The sequence below is a fragment of the Castor canadensis genome, chromosome 2 (assembly GCF_047511655.1).
Source record: "Castor canadensis chromosome 2, mCasCan1.hap1v2, whole genome shotgun sequence".
In the NCBI taxonomy this organism is placed as follows: domain Eukaryota; kingdom Metazoa; phylum Chordata; class Mammalia; order Rodentia; family Castoridae; genus Castor; species Castor canadensis.
This window is the reverse complement of record NC_133387.1, coordinates 147,458,929-147,477,791: the sequence shown is the minus strand read 5'-3', so window position 1 is coordinate 147,477,791 and position 18,863 is coordinate 147,458,929. Positions and strand designations below refer to the sequence as shown.

The 18,863-nt window shown below is 39.9% G+C and overlaps 1 protein-coding gene across 1 annotated transcript in view; it reads right to left on the bottom strand.

Moving 5' to 3' along the window:
• The window catches only part of Aqp9 (aquaporin 9), a 44,000-nt gene extending 26,887 nt beyond the window's left edge, over positions 1 to 17,113 (bottom strand). Inside the window, exons 1-2 of the mRNA XM_020184574.2 lie at positions 16,917 to 17,113; positions 15,550 to 16,037 (exon numbers count right to left, since the gene is read on the bottom strand). Of these exons, the coding sequence (XP_020040163.1) occupies positions 15,550 to 15,660 (111 nt within the window). The 5' untranslated portion in view covers positions 15,661 to 16,037; positions 16,917 to 17,113. The remainder of the gene's footprint in view (positions 1 to 15,549; positions 16,038 to 16,916) is intronic.
• Between the last annotated feature and the right edge of the window lie 1,750 nt (positions 17,114 to 18,863).

Genomic DNA, 18,863 nt, shown 5'->3' with positions numbered 1-18,863 from the left:
AGATGTCTTTAGAGCAGTGTCTTAAACTGTTGACCCATGGCTGGAGGTGGCCATGAATAAGATTGAACTATAGCTGGGCTTTCTTTTGCCCACACAGTAATTAAAAAATTTTTTGAATTATTGCTAGTATTTGAAAATAGAAAATTGAACATAGAAAAACTGGAAAATCTGGCCAAGCCTTACCCTTTCCTGCTGGGCCACAATGGGGAGGGTCTGATGGTAGACACACCCCCCACTCCCAAGACAGTGTATACACTGTCCACTGCACCCCTAAGTCCACTAGGCCCAATTCACTCAATCCTGTTGCCTGTCTGGTCTCAGGACAGGACTTGAGTCCTGTCTTAAGATCTGGGAAGACAAAGCCATTAAGCTTTTGGGGCCCACTATTTCCTGGCCCCATAAGTACCATGGTGACAATAGAGTTGGTCTGACATGTCTCCAACCCACTCAGTTCCTGGAGTAAGGAGGTGTGACTACCTTCAAATGAAAGACTGACTACATGGAAAGCTTTATCTAAGATGGTGGTTCTAGACAGACCTGAATCCACAATTGCCATTTTTGAACAAGGGGCCACTTTGGGCCTTCCTACAGGCTTTGCTGCTCCTATAAGCATTTTTTTTTTTTGTAACTTAGCTGCTTTGGCAACAAATGCTCATCTATCAGCATAGTATTCTCTGTAAATCTTGACCCACCAGCCTATGTCATAGGAGTCCTGTATCCATCCTACTCCACTTGTGACTATGTCCATTCAAACATGCAACACTAACGGTTACAACAAAAATTCATGGAGAGCTTTTTGTGAGCTAAGCACTTTCCATATATTAGCCCACTAATTCTCACAGTGATCCTGTGAGGGAGGTCCTCTTGTCTCCATTTTTCCAAATATGGAAATCAAAGCTTAGAGAGGTGAGGGGAAGTTCTCACATTCATACATGAAGCAAACAATGGGAGTCGAGGTCTGGCTGCAGATAATTTTAACCACTGGATGAGTGAAAAAGGAGCACTTAAAACCCATACAACATGGGCCAGAAACTCACAGACATTATTTCTGTTATTCCTACATACTCAATACCCATTTAAAAAGTGAAAACTCAAGCAACTTCACAAAAAACCATGTCTAAGTGACAGGTCCAAGTGTTAATGCCCTAACCTGGAGCTAGGTCCTCTGATTCCCTACACCACGTTCCTCCTATGACAACACTACTGCCTCTGCGGGTCTACCTGTTCCTTTTTTAAGGACATAATATGTATTTATGCACAGTTTTCCAGGCAGTTAGTTTTCCAATTGGAAAATAAAACTTTCTCAGTCATAACAAAAGTAAACACAGAGAACCAAGACTGCAACCTGAACATTCTGGTTAAAAATAAGTATTTAGTGGCTTGCAGCCTGAGGGAATATCAGGATGAGATCAATCACCCCTCAAGAACCAGCTGTACTTGAAAGGAGACCCTATTAGGGTAGGCTCATAGAAAAAAAGGAATCTGTAGTTTGGGAGCCAGGTGGGTGGGCAAATAGCCAACCCCAGTGCTCTCTCCAAGTAAAAAAGAGTGCCACAAACCAACTCAGACTGCAGAAATGGGAGGTGATTAAACTCCATTAGCTACTAGGCTGAAAAGAACAATGCTCTCCTATTCTGATCTACCCCAGGCATCACTCACATCCTTCAACTCTTCCCAAATGCTCAGCTGGACTGTAACTTGATCATGATCCTAGGGTCCAGAATAACAAACTAATTATGCATTTATTTGTTAAGGGGTGTGTGTGTGTGTGTGTGTGTGTGTGTGTGTGTGTGTATACTTGCATCAGACTTGCGGGTCTGAGTGTCCTGTCTGTGGATGCGGGTTACTGGGGACAGTTCTCCCTCAATCCACAGTGCCCAGCAATGTCAAGTGCACCTCAGATCACTCTCAGTCTGGAGGATCCCTGAAAGATGGAGGACTTCTGGGAACAGATGCATTCCTACGTTCATTACAAGGCCTGTGATTCTCAAAGTATGTTCAAGAAATTGCTGGTCCCATGAGATATTCCTCTCAAATGGCAAAGGTTTGTGGACAAGCGGGTCTGAGGAATATATTCTATTTCCCTCTTAGAGATTTGCAACGAATATTCAGGCCTCTGAGAATTCCAGCTTACTTGGTTTAACCCACTGTTTCCCAAGTGAACATGGGAAGGACAGCATGTTTTCCTTTACTTAATCCTCACTTGCATTTTATACAACTAGTGTCTTTAGAAGATTTCTTGAATAACTCCTTACAACACTTGGAAAGGGCATATTCCTCTGGGTAAACCCTTTCACAGGGAGCAAAAGGGTAAAGAAAACACATGAACAGGTAGAATTTTTAAAATAACAAAAGGGTGCACAATATTAAAAATATCGTTTCCTTTCCACCCCAGATTTCAAATTTTATTCTTCACAGGTAACTAATACTAATACTATCTATCAACAATATTGCTACAAGTGGTAGCATTTTATGCATAGCATTTTCTGCCTACTCTTCCCTTTGAATAGCTTAGAGTCTTTCCATATCAGCATGTAACATAATTCATTGTGTGAATATACCCCCCATCTTTAATCGATCACCTCTTGATAGATGATTAGGATTTGGGGGAGGTTTTCTTGTAAGAAAGTCTGAACTTTCAGACCTAGTTTTAGATATATGGACTGGTTGTAAGAGGAGAGGGTCTGGTCCTCTGATCCTCTATGGTCTTGACTAGCTATGCTAAGCCTGTATCTTTGCATGATCTGCCAACCTAACAGAATGGAAAAGGAGGAACACATTTTGCTGACACATTTTCTTTCACAGCATTTCCTTTGCTTAGCAGTTTCAGTGAACTGAGCCACCTACCCAAGACATGGAATGAGGTGCCCCATGACATGTATTGAGAAGCCTTGGCTGCTAACTCTTTCTGCAATTTGAGTGGCTCTCCTGGCTGTTCTTTCACTTTCACAAGTCTTCTTTTCCTTCCTCACAGCCCCTTGCTATTGTCGTGTCTTCATCTCAGGGCTGTGGAGTAAAGAGGAGACAACTTCTGCTCTCATTTCCGGCTTCTGCTTTCTTGGCAAGTAACGAGAACATGATGCAATGGATTTTGCCTCTATAGAAAAACCAATCAAACCCACTTCTAGAAAGTAGAAAAAAATAGTAGTTTCCTTTTGACAGTCAATGAAAATTGTGAGTTTCTGGGTCAAAATGAAAACTCAGGAATCATAAGAAGAGTCCTGTTTGCCAGACTCAATTTGTCTCTGGAAGTCTGCAGCCCTTAGATTAATGACTGAGACAGACTTTTTTCCCCACATCCTTTGGAACTGTGAAGCTCCCCAGGTAAGTCTGGCTCTCCCTGTTCACTGTGGATAAGGGAAAGCCCACAGGACTATCTTCCTTTGGCTGCTGCTGACTCAGGTCTAAGGACATGAGTAGGACCAACCTCATGGGGAGAAACACGGGATCTGTTCATCATTCATGGTTGGACACAACACTTTAGGAGAGCTGGTCTTTTGGGAGGATGCTCTTTAACAGGTTTCTGCATCCACCAATCTTCTATTTTTATCTTTTTACTTCATAATAATCTCTTCTGGATTGTTACACACCTGGGGAACCCAGCAGAAGCAAATGCAAACCTGCTTCAGAGGAACAGCTCTACAACTTGGGCCATAAAGAATTCTCACAGAGGAAAACAAACCTCCCAGAATTGTTGACAGTACAAAACACTAAAGGAAAAGGTTCTTCATGAATGTGAGTCAGTGGATAAAATAATCAGAATGATTAACTCTCCAAATCTTGAGGCAACAGATTGAAGAGTCCTAAGTACTATAAATATATTAGGCTTGAGTAAGTTAGAGATCAAAGAAATAAGCACACAAGAGAAAATCAGTAAAGAAAAAGACCAACAGAATTTAAAGAACTAAAAATATTAATGAAGCTAAAAAACTCAATGGAGGTGTTAAACAGAAGATTAGCTAAAACTCAATGGTGAATTGGTAGTTTGGAAGATATTTTGAGACAACTATGCAAGACTCAACATGGATTAAGAGAATAAAAGAGGCTGGGTGTGGTGGTTTACCCCAGCAATACCAGTTGCTCAGGAGGCAGAGAGCAGAAGGATTGTGGTTTGAGGCTAGCCTGGGCAAAAAGTCACCAAGACACTCATCTCAACCAATGGCTGGTGAGGTGGCATATGCCTGCCATCCCAGGTACACAGGAATCAATAATAGGAGGATCATGATCCAGACCAGCCCAGGCAAAAAGGGGGGACCTTACCCCAAAAGTAACTAAAGCAAAAAGGACTGGGAGTTTGGCTTAAGTAGTAGAATGCCTGCCTAACAAACACAAGGTCCTGAATTCAATCTCCAGTCCCATCAACAACAACAACAACAACAAAAAAAAAAAAAGAGAGAGAGTAAGAGAGAGAAAAGAACAGTTAGAAGACATAAAAAGAGTGAGAAGGCCAAATGTGTACAAACACATCAGGAATTCTAAAAGGAGAAAACAGACTGTGGGAAAGGCAAGGTGACAGAATTTTTCCAGAATTGGCAAACATTGTAAATCTTTAGACTGAAGATCAACAGAGGGTCCTGAGCACTAGACATAAAATAAGTCCATGCTTAATCGTATTATAATGACATCTCAGAATGAAAAACAAAGAGAAACTCTCATTAATACCCAGAGAAATGCAGGTTTTTAAGGACTAAAATGAGACCAGCAATAGACTTGAAACAGGAGTAACAGAGACATTGGGATGACATTTTCAAAATTTCAATCTAAAACTTAGCAACGAATTTAGCATTCAGTAGGGAGCATAACACAAGCCCATATTCACACAGGGTCTGAAATAGTTCACCCCACTCCCACCTTCCCCCAAAAAAATTTTCTAAAGGAAGTACAGGACAGACAAAATCACACCCAAAAGAAAGAAATGGATGTATGCAGAAACGATTAGCAAATAAGCTGGTAACTGATAGCAAATTTAAGCAGATACTCACTGTTAAAAGTCAATACCAGTAATAAGGGATTTAACTATTAGACACATGTACAGTGGAATGGCTGGTGGGAATTAGGATATTTTAATTTTTTTGGAGGGAGTTAGGACTTTTAAAAAGTTTTGGTGTTGTTCAGGAGAGAAGAGATGTTGCTTCATTTTAAGCTTTAACTCAATAAGCATTTTTAAAAATAATTTGAGGATAAGTACCTAAAATAGAAAAGTACACATAGAGGAGAAAAAAGGGGGAGGATAAGGAAACCTGATCAATGCACTAGGAAGATCAAAGCAAAAAGTACTGAAGCAGAAAACAAAGAAACCTCTTTTTAAAAAGGTAAGGACGGCGTCACTGCAGGCACAGTGGAGATTTCAGAAGTCATAGCAGATACTGTGGCTATCATTTCCAAATTGAAATACAGCTTGGAAAGGATCAACAGCTTTGAAAAACTGTACATGAAACTGCAAATGATGCAATTTCTTAGATAAATAAGTTGGCAAATTGAAATTAGAACCAAAAAAATCTAAATTGGACTTGTAACTTAAAAAAAAAATCTCTTTCTCTCTCTTTTTCAGTGCACATACTAAGCAATCCTTAAGGATTCGCTCATCCTCATCTTAAACAAAGTGTTCAGAATAAAGGGGAAATAATTTCAATTCACTTCATGAGGCTAATGTAACCTTTGTAACTACATAGTAACTACATAGTAAAAAGAAATTATAGCCCAAATCTTTAATAGAACATTGCATGTTTAAGATGGGATTAATCCTAAGAAAGTAAGGATTATTTAATGCTACAATATTTATCAATGAGATGCACTGAATTAACAGATATGAGAATCTCATAGGGTCATCTCAATACATGAAGAAAAGGGATTTTTTATAATTCCACAAACTTTCCAATGAAAATTTCAGTAGATGAGGGACAGACAGGGATTCTCTTACTTAAATCAAGAGTATTACCAACAACCTACAGGAACTATCATACTTCATGGTAAAAACATTAGAAGCAAGTCTTTTGAAGTTGAGAATGAAATAATATAATTATGGCTCCTATTAACATTAAAAAGAGGGTTTTAACCACAAAAGATGACAGTAAGAAGAAGTTAAATATTGAAGAACTAGAAATAAAAAATAAAAGTCTTCATCACTCTCAGACAGAAGCATCATTGTGCTAGTCCAGGGAGGGAGAAATTCTCTATCGGCACTGTATGCAACCAGTAGACATAGATGACTCCTGAGCACTTAAAGGACTGGCAAAACTCGGGGACTCAGTTTGTTTTATTGTACTTAAGCTTCATTTAAATGTGAAACTTAAGTTAATAGCTTATAACTAATAGCTAACATATTTGATGGACCATCTCTATATTGAACATACAAGACAATATATTAATTTAATTGAAAAAATAAAAAAATTGCTGAATGTAAGACCAACAAACACAAATCAATATTGTCCCTAAGCCCTAATAACCATCAATTAAAATACACTTTTAATAAGATACCATTCATGTGGAGAAAAGGGAGCCCTTGCATGCTGTTGGTGGGATGTAAGTTAGTACAGCCATTATAGAAAACAGTAGGGAGATTTCTCAAAAATTAAACATAGAACTAGCATATGATCCAGCAATTCCACTATCAGGAGAATATCTAAAAGAAAATTATGTCAGTCTGTCAAAGAGACATCTGCATTCCCATGTTTATTGCAGCATTGTTCACAATAACCAAGATATGGAACCAATCTAAGCATCCATCAATGGATGAATGCATAAAGAAGATTATTTACACACACAAACATGCACATACACACAGTGGAATACTATTTAGCCTTTAAAAAAAAGAAAATCCTGTATTTGTGACAACCTGGATGAACCTAAAGAATACCATATTCAGTGAAATAAGCACAGAAGCATAAACACATGACTTCATTTACATGAAGAAACTTAAAAAGTTTAACTCAGAAGCAGAGAATAGAATGATGGCTACCATGGCCAAGGGGTGCTGATTAGGGAGATCCTGGTTAAACATGTAAAATGTCAGATTGACAGGAGAAGACATCTACTGATGACTGTAGTTAATAACAGCATGTTGTATACTTGAAAATCACTAAGAGACTAGATTTTAAGTGTTCTCACCAGGGGAAAAACCTATTAAAGTGATGGAAATGTTACTTAGTTATATATAGCCATTCCATAATGCACATATATTTCAAAACTTTGTGCTGTACACTATAAACTATTTTATTTATCAATTTTGGTAAGTATTTAAAAACTTTAAAAGGTACTTTTTAGCAACAAAAACTATATGATACCTAGAAACCTAACAAAAATACATATATAATTAATACAAAGTAAATTATAAAACTTAAGTATAAAAATCAGACTACTTCATATTCATGAATAAGAAAATTCATATTCTAAAAATGTCAGTTCTACTCAGAATAATATACAATTCAATGCAATCCCAGTCAAACTTTCTACAATGTCATTATGGAAGTTGATAAACTAACCTTATAATTCATATAGAGGAATAAAAAGTTAAAAATAGCCAAGACAATTCTGAAAAAATAATGACAAAAATATCAGAAACCAAAAGATATTCAGAAAGTGATTATGACAAAAATACATGGAATTGGTGCAAGTTTGGACAAACAGATCCATTGGGACTGAATGGTCTAGACATAGAAACACACACAGATACGTGAACTGGTATACAACAGAGATGTCACCACAATCAGTGGAGGTAGGATAGTCTGTCCACTTTTCTAGACATGGATAACAGACATCAACTCCATATCATACATCAAAACAAAATCTAATTATTTGAAGACCCAACCAAAAAGGAAAAGCAAAATATTAAAACTTCATAAAAACACAAAATGTCTTCAGAGTCCAGATCTAAAAGAAATACTAATATTCTATAACTATTTAAGGAAAAGTAGAAAATCCCAAAGAGAACTGTGCAGGGGAGATGATCAGGCAAGTCACAGCAGAAAACTTAATGACCCAGAGTGACTTGTGATAAGGCGATCATCACATTGGAAATGGTGAAAATCACTAGTGGAATTCTATTTTCTATCTGTCAGAATAATAAAATATAAATATTGGAGAGTACCAAGAATAGTTAGTATGTGGAAAAGTGTAAGACCATTTGTGGCTACACCCACTTTGAAAAACAATCTGAGAATCCAGCATAAAGTCGAGCATCCACACAGTCTAGGACAACAGACCCAGGTCTACGCATTTTCTCCAGAGCAACTCTTGAATACATGTGCTCAGGAAGACTTGTACAGAGGTACTCAGGCAGTAGTATGGGTAATTGTCACCAAAAAAACCCAGCTACCAAGTAACAGTTCATGGAGGGCTATGGGTCTATAAGGCAGCCCAAACAGCTGCAATGAATGACTTTTTGGGTAAATCCCAAAAGGTGTCTTTCAGGGACAAGCTCAAGTAATAATAGATATATAGGCTATGAAGCTATGCATGTAAATTTCAGATACAAACTAAATAGCAACTTATATTGTTACAAGAGACATTAGTAAATGTTCAGAAGCATACATGAGAATGGTAACTTCAGCAGGGTGAAGAGAAACCAAACGGAGTAGACTCTAATCCCAGCTCTGCCACACACTTGCTTGTAGGAAAGTCACTTAACCACACTAAGTCCTGATTTTCTCATTTGTGAAATGAGACTGATTCTCTTATCTTGTGAGAATTTTTTTAAGGATTAAAGAGGATCTGGTGTGTAGAGTATGCTTAATAAATCCTGAGTCCTTTTATCTTCTCTCATCCTTATCACTGTATTAGGAGGGGGACAACCTGCTGTTTTTAACCTCCTGCTTCAGGCCTCCTTACACCTGCAGAGGCCATCAGGACAAAGCCCCTGTGGAACCCTCAGTGTCTATCTTTTCCACACATTTTTATTTAAAACCTTGGACTTTCTTAAAGGTGTGGAACATCCAAGTGCAAAGGTACAAAGTATTGTACACAAATCATAAATGAATAACAAGCAGCAGACAGGATCGACCATGCAAGTTCTCGCTGACGTTCTGCTGTGATAGGAAGAACATTTGTCCCAATTCTGTGAGACTGTGGTCTCTGTTCCCTCATCTGAAAGATGGTAACAACAGAAAACAGAGACCACTTTTTTCCCAAAGCCCTTGTGTGAGCACCTGAGGATGGTGGATCCTTCCACAGCTCTGTAAGTCTGTGTTATAGCTTTGCATTACTATAATAAATATCTAAGGTAAATGATTTATAGGGAGAAAAGACTCATTTTGGCTCACAGTTTCAGAGGTTTTGCTTGGTCCAGGTGCCTTTGGGCCTGTTGCGAGGCAGTACATTGCTGTAGGGAGCACATGGTGGAGGAAGCTGCTCATTTCATAGCAGCCAGAAAGCAAAACCAGACAGGACCAGAGTCCCAAAGCCTTCTTCAAGGGCGTTTTTCCAGCGGCCTAACTTCTTCCTACTAGACCCACTTCTTAAAAGTTCTACCACCTCCTGGTAACACCAGAGGCTGGGGACCAAGCCTTTGTAAACACATGGATCTTTAGGGGACATTCAAGATCCAAGCCATATCACTGTCAGTGGCCAGAATCAGCCAGGCCACCACTGACAGTGGAGGCTCCCGACTTATCATCTGTAGGCAAACTGACAGCTCTAGATTTGTGTGGCCCTCAAGGTCTTGGTCATCCTAGGCTTCGGGTAGAGGGAGAGTTTGGCAAAGCCATAAACTAGAAGAACCAAGCAAAACAGGAAACAGAAAGAGCAGGGAATTTCTGAGCATAAAGTAAGAGAAGAAAAGGTACAGGCTCCCTTGAGGCCTCCTTCCCTGTTGGTCCTTTACTTTGGGCCAAAAGGGAGGTCTCCAGGAGAACCTAGAAAATACAAGTACTAGAGGAAACCCAGTGCAATGCATGGGCAACATGCCACAAAGTCATGGTTCAGAACCATGGTGTTACAAGAGATTCGGATGTGTTTGTGGGGGAAGGAGGTCCAAAAACTGCTAGCAGATCTATAAAACATCCCTGCCATGACTGCATCTGCTCCATGGAATTGTCTTTTGACATCTCTAATGTCTAATGTATCTTAGGCTACAAAAATTAGTTAAGTTCTTCTCTTGGATTTTCACATTGAATGAGTTAATTCTCACCAAATGATGGTACTTTAGGAATGATGGGAGTCAAGCCCAGCTTTAGCTGGGTGATCTTGGGTGAGCCTCTTAAATATGTCACACCTGTTTCCCTGTCTGGAAACATCAAGTTGGTCACCTTCCTTTTTCTCTCTTCCAGGAGAGATATAAGCAAAACAAGATCTAGATGAGCACACACTGTGCTCTTCGGAGGAAAAGTACAGAGGAAGTTAGTGTGTACGTGAGGGCAGCTGGACTCTGGGTTGATTTGAGGACACACGATTGCATCAGCCTGGGCCTCGGGTCCTCTACCAATGAAAAAGCCCAAAGACACCTTCCCACCCCTATCTCAAGGTTGTCCTACCAGTACCTGGGGATTCCAAATAAAGCAGTAGCCCAAAATTGTCCCAGATTAGGGACCAAAAAGCAGATGGCTCCTTTAATCTGGCTTCTATGAAAAACTTTCCTATTTTATTCTAAATGCTAACCATGTATTCTTCTGTTTCAAAATATGCCTACTCTAAATTTATTTTAAAGCCCTAAATTTCTATAGCTAGAATATCTGATTGAGAATCCTTCCAGAATAGAACTGTGAACTCTGTGATCCTGGCAAAGAGGGACCTGAGTAGTGAAGTCACAGAGGGAGGGCAGGAGCGGGAAATATGAAATATTGTGGTGTCTGAAATTTCATATGTATCATAGACCTTCTGCTTCCTTCCTTCCTCCCTTCTGCTCTGCCCACTTCCTTATCCCCTCTGTATTCTCTGTTCCAGGATAGTTCCTTTTTATTTCCCTTAGGGCACAGATCAAGGGTATTAATTTTAGCAGAAGTAGTTGTGTTTTTCCCTCTACCCTTAACAGATGCCAAAAGGGCTGCTTGACATGGTAAGAAAAGAATTAAGGGTCTTCCCCATTACATAAGGAGATGTTTCCTACTCCTAAGTCCCACCCAAGAAGGGTGCCATTCCACCTCAAGAGGAAGTATGGAAGCTTTCTGGATTGCTTACTTCAGCATCTTTAATAAGATAAGCTTTGTATCAAGGAATCCTGAAAAGTTAAAAAGAGAGGATGGCATATAGAATAATGAGGAGTGAACATAGTCCCTATGAAGTGACTCAAAGTGATGAGAGAGTCTGGGAAGCTTGGCCTAAAGCAGGGATTTTAATTCCATGCAGAGTTATGGGATTCCATCTGTGTTTGTGCTGAGCTACATAGCAGATGCTGGGAAAGGTTCTTTGAGATGCCCAGGGGAAGGCAAAGCAGCTGTTGTCAGATTCTACAAGGATCCGCATACAGAAGGGGGAAAGGGAACCAGCATTTCAATACTCACGAAGTACTGTGAAATGTCAGCTCCCGTTGAAGAAACCAAGAGTTAAGGAGACAAAATTCATTGCTTGAAGTCATAATGTAGTCTTCAGGAAGCAGTGTTATCTCCCCTGAGGGTCTCAGTGCTGTTGCAGCTTCTGCAGTCTGATGTCCTCAGGCTACAAGCCCAGGTGCGGAGGCCTTAACATTTTGTTCTCCATTTTTAATTCACATCTGTCCACTCACATGGAGCAGACTTTTCTGCTTCAGAGGAAATGAGGACATTGGCTCCAGGGTACAATGACTGGTCTCACCAGCATGACCATATGTTCAACTCTTATGCCCACAAGCAAATACTAACTTTTTTTTTTTTTGCAGTTCTGGGGTTTGAACTCAGGGTCCACACCTTGAGCCACTCTACCAGCCCTTTTCTCGTGATGGGTATTTTTTTTGAGATAGGGTCTTGGGAACTATTTGCCTGGAGCTGGCTTCCAAATGTGATCCTCCTGATCTCTGCCTGCTGAGTAGCTAGGATTACAGGCCTGAGTTACCAGTGTCTGGCTAAATACCAACTTCTTCATGGCTCCCATCTATAGAAATGCTGAAACAGAGGGACTCTGACTTACTATGACATATCCCAAGGGATCCTGGTGATGGATGGGAATTTAGGTTCTAGAATTATAAATATATATAATTTGATGCTTTCCTGGTTCTGGCCAGTTACTTTATCTCTTTGATCCCTCATTTTTTTGCCAGCTGTTTATGGATGATAATCAAGCATCTAATTGCTATTTGCTATTAATTATTGCTAATATAATTGTTAATTAATCAAAACAAGGAATACAGCTATCACAGGGATTAAGCAAATGTAACTAAGGATAAGTACTTAACACGTGCTCCCTACCCTGCAGCTCAATGCCTTCAAAACTTATCTCTGACACTAGTAAAGATGGAAGACCTATCTCCCCCAAGAGCCACAGGGACAAATTAGAGCTAGTTTTTTGGCAATAACTTCACTTTTGTTTTGTTTTTTGTTGTAGTTTACAAAGAATTTTTCTTGGACCTTCTCTTCCCTTACTACCACAAATAAGCCTTATCAGCTATCTACACCACTGTAGAATGAGGTTTGAGATGCTTCCCCTAAAAGCATATTTTGAGAAGAGGGAGAAAAATGGCTCTAGGCTCCCCAGCATCTGGGGGAGAAAGTAACCTCAGCAGTTTGAAGGGCTGAGGAATTTTGTGTATCTTCAGCCACAAAGGTCTGTCTCTTTCCCCAGACCTTATCAAGAGGTAAAGCTTTTTTTCCTAGAAAAATCAAGGTGAAATGCATATTTTCTAATAAGCCAGAGATAATTAATCTGGATAACCTTTGAGCAAAACTACATAGATCTATTGTTTAAAAACATATTTTGAGCTTGTGCAGAAACTTCTTGTCTGTATATCCCCACACTCCTCACAAAGTTGAAGATAATCACAATTACAGATTTCATCAGGGTGTACTTTAGAAAACAAATATACAGTATAAATAGGAAATAATCCTTTCATGGAATGATTGGCTTTAGTCAGAAGATACAAAGCTTAATTTTTCATCATACAGTATTAAGATATCTTATCTTTAGCTTCCATCTTGAATACTGGGTGTATTCTCACTCACGCCACAACAATCAGCACAAAAAGACTTCTGTCTCCACAAAGGTATAGGGTCTCTCCCCACCAGATAGCAAGAAATTCATCCTTCAGTAGACACAGCTGGAGGGTCCTCCAATGCAATTCAATTCTGACACAATCTACCTGGGTAGAGCGTCAGGTCTCATAGGTTGAGGGCTCAGTCACCAGAACTACTTCCCCATTCCATTTTAGATGCCAGCTGTAACCCCAGATTACTTTACCTGTGCATCTGAAAGACCAGGATAATTTGGGGTTCTCACAATTCCTCCCACGGGTTTGGCTAACTTGCCTGTGCAGCTCATAGAACTCAGGGAAATACTTACTTAGGTTTTACAGGTTTATTATAAAAAACATTATGAAGGATGCAGATGAAAAGATGGATGGGGGCGATAAGAGGGGGAGGGGCACTGCTTCCATGCCTTTTCCTGATGCACCATCCTTCAGACACCTCTATGTGTTAGCTGCCCCTTGGGTTTTATGGGACTTCATTGCATAGACATGTTGAAGCATGTGAACAGGTGATTGCACAAACAGTAAAATCTATTGCTAAAATATTGGGTGGGGGTTGGGTGATAGAGCTCAGGGGTAGAGGGTGTGCGTAGCCATGGGTTTGATCCTCAGCACCAAAACTTAAACAAAAAACGACTGGGTAGGGAAACCCAGAAAGGCTTGTCTGTTCAGATTCTTCTGTATGCAGCATTTCTTCCTCCAGGGCATGCGGTAGGGCTGCTCCTAAAATGGGGGTCTTATGACCTACTTTCAGACAAGATAGGTTAGAAAATTCGTTTAATGTCCAGCTACAGAAAAGTAGGGGAAGATTAGAATCTATGACCTGACCTGCCTTAGGGAAGAGAAATTCTAGTTTCCATGCCTATCTTGGGAAGGGAGGAGTGAGATGGGAACTATGGGTGAAAACTAAAAATTGTGTATGACAATATCACAGTCGGGAAGACACGCTAGTAGTGACATGAGCAAAACGGCGGGTGGCTGAAAGCAAATTTCCCCTTCTCAACTTAAAAAGAATCAGGTTATGAAACAGATTTGTGTTAAGAAATATGGAGGCTTTTAGCTTTTCCAGTTGCAAAAAAAAAAAAAAAAGAGGATGTTTAGTTCACTTCTTCTTCTTTGTTCTCTGTAGAACACTAAGGTTCATGCTGAGTTTGTTTCATTTTTTTCTGTCCAAGTCTTCATAGGATTGAAATCAGTCTGTAGTGACAACTGCTTTCTTCTTTGGGGCCAGATTGTCAAGTATCAGAGATTATCACATTTCTGAGAATGGTTTTCCAGTAAACAGTGATTAAAATCAGAAGACCCATTGGTTTTTATTGTCTCCCTTTGCTTCTAACTCCCTCTACCTAAATTCTGAGCATGATCATGGCTAGAATAACGAGGGCTATTACTCCCCCAAAACATTGCATGAACGGGGAGGAAGGGGCTCTCTGTGATCAGAAAATGCAGAACTATTATGTTACCCTCACTCGGTTTTTGAGTTCATGTTGGTTTCTCATTCTTGACTTAGCTGACATTCTAAATTTATTCTTCTAAGTTAAAGCAAAGAACCTCTTAATATGCAAAATGTATGGGCTATTTTCTACATCCTTAAGGAAATGAAATTACTTATACCTGGGGTAGGGAATTTTTGAGTGTTTTTTTTAAAATAAGTTGAAACCAATAGTTGCTACATGAAAAGAATTTTCTATTCACAAATGATCTGACTCCATCTAAAAATTCGGGATGCAGAGAAGTCTAGAACACACAGCAAGGTGAAAGCTTAGAACTCATGCTATGTAAACATACTTTCTAGTACTTTTCATATTTTTGTTAACAGCTGAGCAAATCTCTGGACAAATCCTCAAGAGGATCATAGAATCGGCTGCTTGTTATATCTAGAAAGTTCTTATATCTATCTGTTTTAAGGTCGTTAGAGATTTGCTTGAGGAGAATAGAGGGGTGGGGTGGGGAGTGGGGAGGAATGATCCAAAACCAAAGCTGGACTATTGCATGTACACCAATCTTACCTGGTACTATTTCTAATTCATCAAAGTCAAGCAATCTGGCAGTACAATTGTTGCCAGCCATCTTTCATGGCGGGCTGCTTCTAATTTATTGACTTCCAATACTTATTCCAAGCAACTAAGTCAGTTCAATGCTGGTGGAATGCAAGCAGAGTACAGATCAATTATTTAATGAGAAAAGTTTGTAGCAATTTACTTTTCCAGCTGCAAACCATTTTAGATTAAGTAAGTAAAGCAAGCACTTCACACTCCCTCTTACATCCCCATCCTCTGTTGTGGGTAAATGCAATGAGTAAATGCAAACCTAATGTTATGCCACCAGTCTAGAAGTAACTTGTTGCTTCCTGGAAGAGATGAATCTGATAATTAAAGAAAACAAACCAAACCAAAACTCTCCACCAGCCTGGCAGCCAGGAGGGCACCAGTGGGTCAGAATTTTGGACAGCAGGAAGTACTCACAATCATTATAAATGTGCCCAGGAACTCAGCAAGCGTCTCCTTGGCTAAGCGGCTCTTCAGGGCCAGTCTCTGCTTGATGCTCTTCCTCGTCTGTCCCTTGTCAGGCTGCATCTTGGAGCTTCTCTGAGAGATACCCTTTGCACTTGTTCTGATCCTCACCTTCACAAGCACATGAAAAGGCAAACTAGATAACTCCACACAGATTCCTGGAGATGTCGGGTGAGATTCTCTGTGCAAATGCTGTCCCAATTAGAGGCTGTGACTTAATCTCTGGTGAAACTGTAATTCCCTCTTCTCTGCTATTGTTTGAATTAGTGAGTTAGAACCTGAAATCCTCAAAACGATCCTTTTTGAGATGATAGATTAATCATTACCTTTATTCTCCAGGTACTTTTTCTTTGTTGGTTTTTTTTTTTTTTTTTTTTGTTTCCAAGAGATGAGATGAGAGATGTTTTGCTGGTTGTGTTGCCAAACCACAGAGATGGGCCCTGTTCCAGAAGAGATTTACATGTTACACAATTGCAGGCTTCTGCTTTTTTTCTTTTTTACGTCCTATTCGGAAGTGGGTGGTTGGGGTGTAATTTGAAATTGTCAAATGAGGTATAGATACCTCCAGTGTAAACATTCTTTCCTAAAGAGAATATGAAAAATATAGATTCATTGTTCCACAAGTTAATCCCTCATATTTTCTTTCAGTAGCATTTTGGGGATTTTCTGGAATCACTTGGAGGTTGTAAAGAACCACTGTAAGATGAACCAGTCTAGAGATGGAGAAGTAAGCATACTGAGAGACCATTCCAAGATTCCCACCGCAAGCCTAAGGGATGGAGTAAGGACACCCCGTCAGTGACTCGAACTGGACCCTCTATGCTGAGGATAGTTTAGGATAGAAGAATCAGAACGACAGAGGAGGCTACTTCTTGGGTTTCTCTGAAGAAATATTCCAGTTTGAAAACCAACTTATTCCCCTTCATTTACCATGAGATATTTAGGCAACATGCATTGAAAATAAACAATAGTAGCTTGAAATTCTGTACTGCATGGAGATCTCAGAGCCAGAAAGAGAGCAATCTGAAACACCTCATTAAACAAGAAAGGGGTAAGGATGTCTAACTAACCAGTGCTTCTAGGTTACACCATTTAGGTTGATTAAATTAATATCCTTGTAAGCAAGGGATATGTTTGGGACTAGTTTCTTGATTTGCCAAATATTCAAGCCTTACTTTTCAAAGCTGGTTTGCCTGAAGAAATACAATCCAGCAGTAGTTTCTGAATATCGAGGCAGTCCCACGAAATTAGTACCCACACCGTGTGCTCCCTTCCCAACCCTCCCACAGAGAAGCCGGCTGTTCCAGGCCCTTCCCTACCTTTGCGGGAGGCTCTCAGTCATTTCCAGCTGAGGTGGCAAGCAGGAAGGAAAAAGGAGAGCATATGAGAAAAGAGCTGGTGAGAACTCAACTGCAGAAGACACCAAACCTATAGGTAAAATTTAGAATTTAGACCTAAAAAATGTTATAACTTTCTGGAGGCCACACCATTACAGAACTAGGATAAAACCCAGCATTTTGGCCTTAACTCCTGGTTAAATTATCATGGATATAATCATCTTGAAACATTTTCTATGACCATACTATTCCCAAGTCCCAGTGGATAGACCAGTGAAACAGGACTTTATTACTGTGACTTCAACTAACAACACACAAGGGTGTTCTTTGGTCTCTCCATTCACTCATCTAAAAAATATTTATGGCCTACTCATTGTGTGCCAAGCAATGCACTTAGCAAAAGGACACAGGACTCTAGCTCTTCACAGAGCCTAGAGTAGGAGAGAGACAAACAAAATAACCACACATGCACAAATATACAATGACAACTGAGATACATGTTGTGCAGGTGGGGGACATATTTTTAAGAGCAGATGTAACAAAGGGATTTCACCTTGTTGAAGGTATCTCTGATGGTGTCTTCAAGGAAATCATATCTGAGATGAGATCAAAACAAAGCACAGGGGTTAATTGCATAAAATGGGGAAGGAAGTGTCTGTACAAAGGCTTTGAGGGATGAGGTGGTGACAGCATGATACCCATCAAGGAATGAGAGCAACACCCACTCTGGCCAGTCCCCAGAGAAGGTGAAGACTCAAGTGCTGTGTGCAAAATGAACTTGGAGCTGTGGACAGCTGTCAGACCATGCTGAGCCTTGTAAATGGTGCTTAGGGTTAGATGCATAAAAAAATCATTGAAGTAAATTAAGCAGGAATGTGACAGCATCAGCTCTTTTGAGTTTTGAAGAAATTATTCCAACTGTGAGGTAGAGATTGGAGGGAACCAGAAACGGGTATAGGTAGTTTCCTTTGAGGTATTAAAGAATTGCAGAACTGGGAGAATCTTTGATAATGAAAACATGGAAGAACTCAAGAGTTCTTTGTATCTAGTGTTGGTGGACTGGATGTGGAGACAAGGAAAAGGGACTTGCTGGGGTAGTTGGTGAGTCCTTGGCTGGCTGAGGAAGGTAGCACTAAGCCTTGGGAGAAGAAGCCCTGGAAGAAGACCAGGATTGCAATGGAGGATCATTAATTCTCATTTGTGCAAAGTTGAGCCTCAGGTACTTCTGAGAGATGTAAAATTGGGAGCAATATGGACCACAATACTCCATGTGCTCACAGAGGTGACAGCTGAAGCTACGAGGGAGGACAGATTAGGTTTCCTTGGAAGAGAGTTTGAAAGCAAAAGAAATTGAACTACAGAACATTCATATCATGCTGAGGTAGAGGGGGAATATCTATTATTTATTTTATTCTACCTTCAGGTGTTAGTCATACTTGCCACCTCCATTACCATCAAATATAGCTCACTCCCACAACCCTAGCCAGCCACCAAACAGTCCAAAGCATCCCAAGAACATAAGCCATAAATGTCACATTTTCATTTCTCCACTTGTGATATGGCCTTGGTAGAAATACCCTCACTCCAACATTTTAATTGAAGCACAGACCTACTTAATTACTTTCATTCATTCATCCACCCCGAAAAAGTTTTCATTAAGTACCTGCCAGGTGTCAGACACCATGTTAAGCACTGAGGATTCAAAAATAGGTAGATCTCTACTGTTAAGAATTAATACTCTAAGCTCCAATGACCTCCAAATGAATACCCCACAGAGTGAAACAGAGGTACATGCAAGGTACTGAATCAAAATTCCAACTGTCACTACACAGATGGACACCTGAGAGATCACTCCACATTTGCTAACATGTTGATTTGTCTTGAGGCCAACAGTTCCAAAATGGTTGTGCTCTGGACACAGTGCCATGC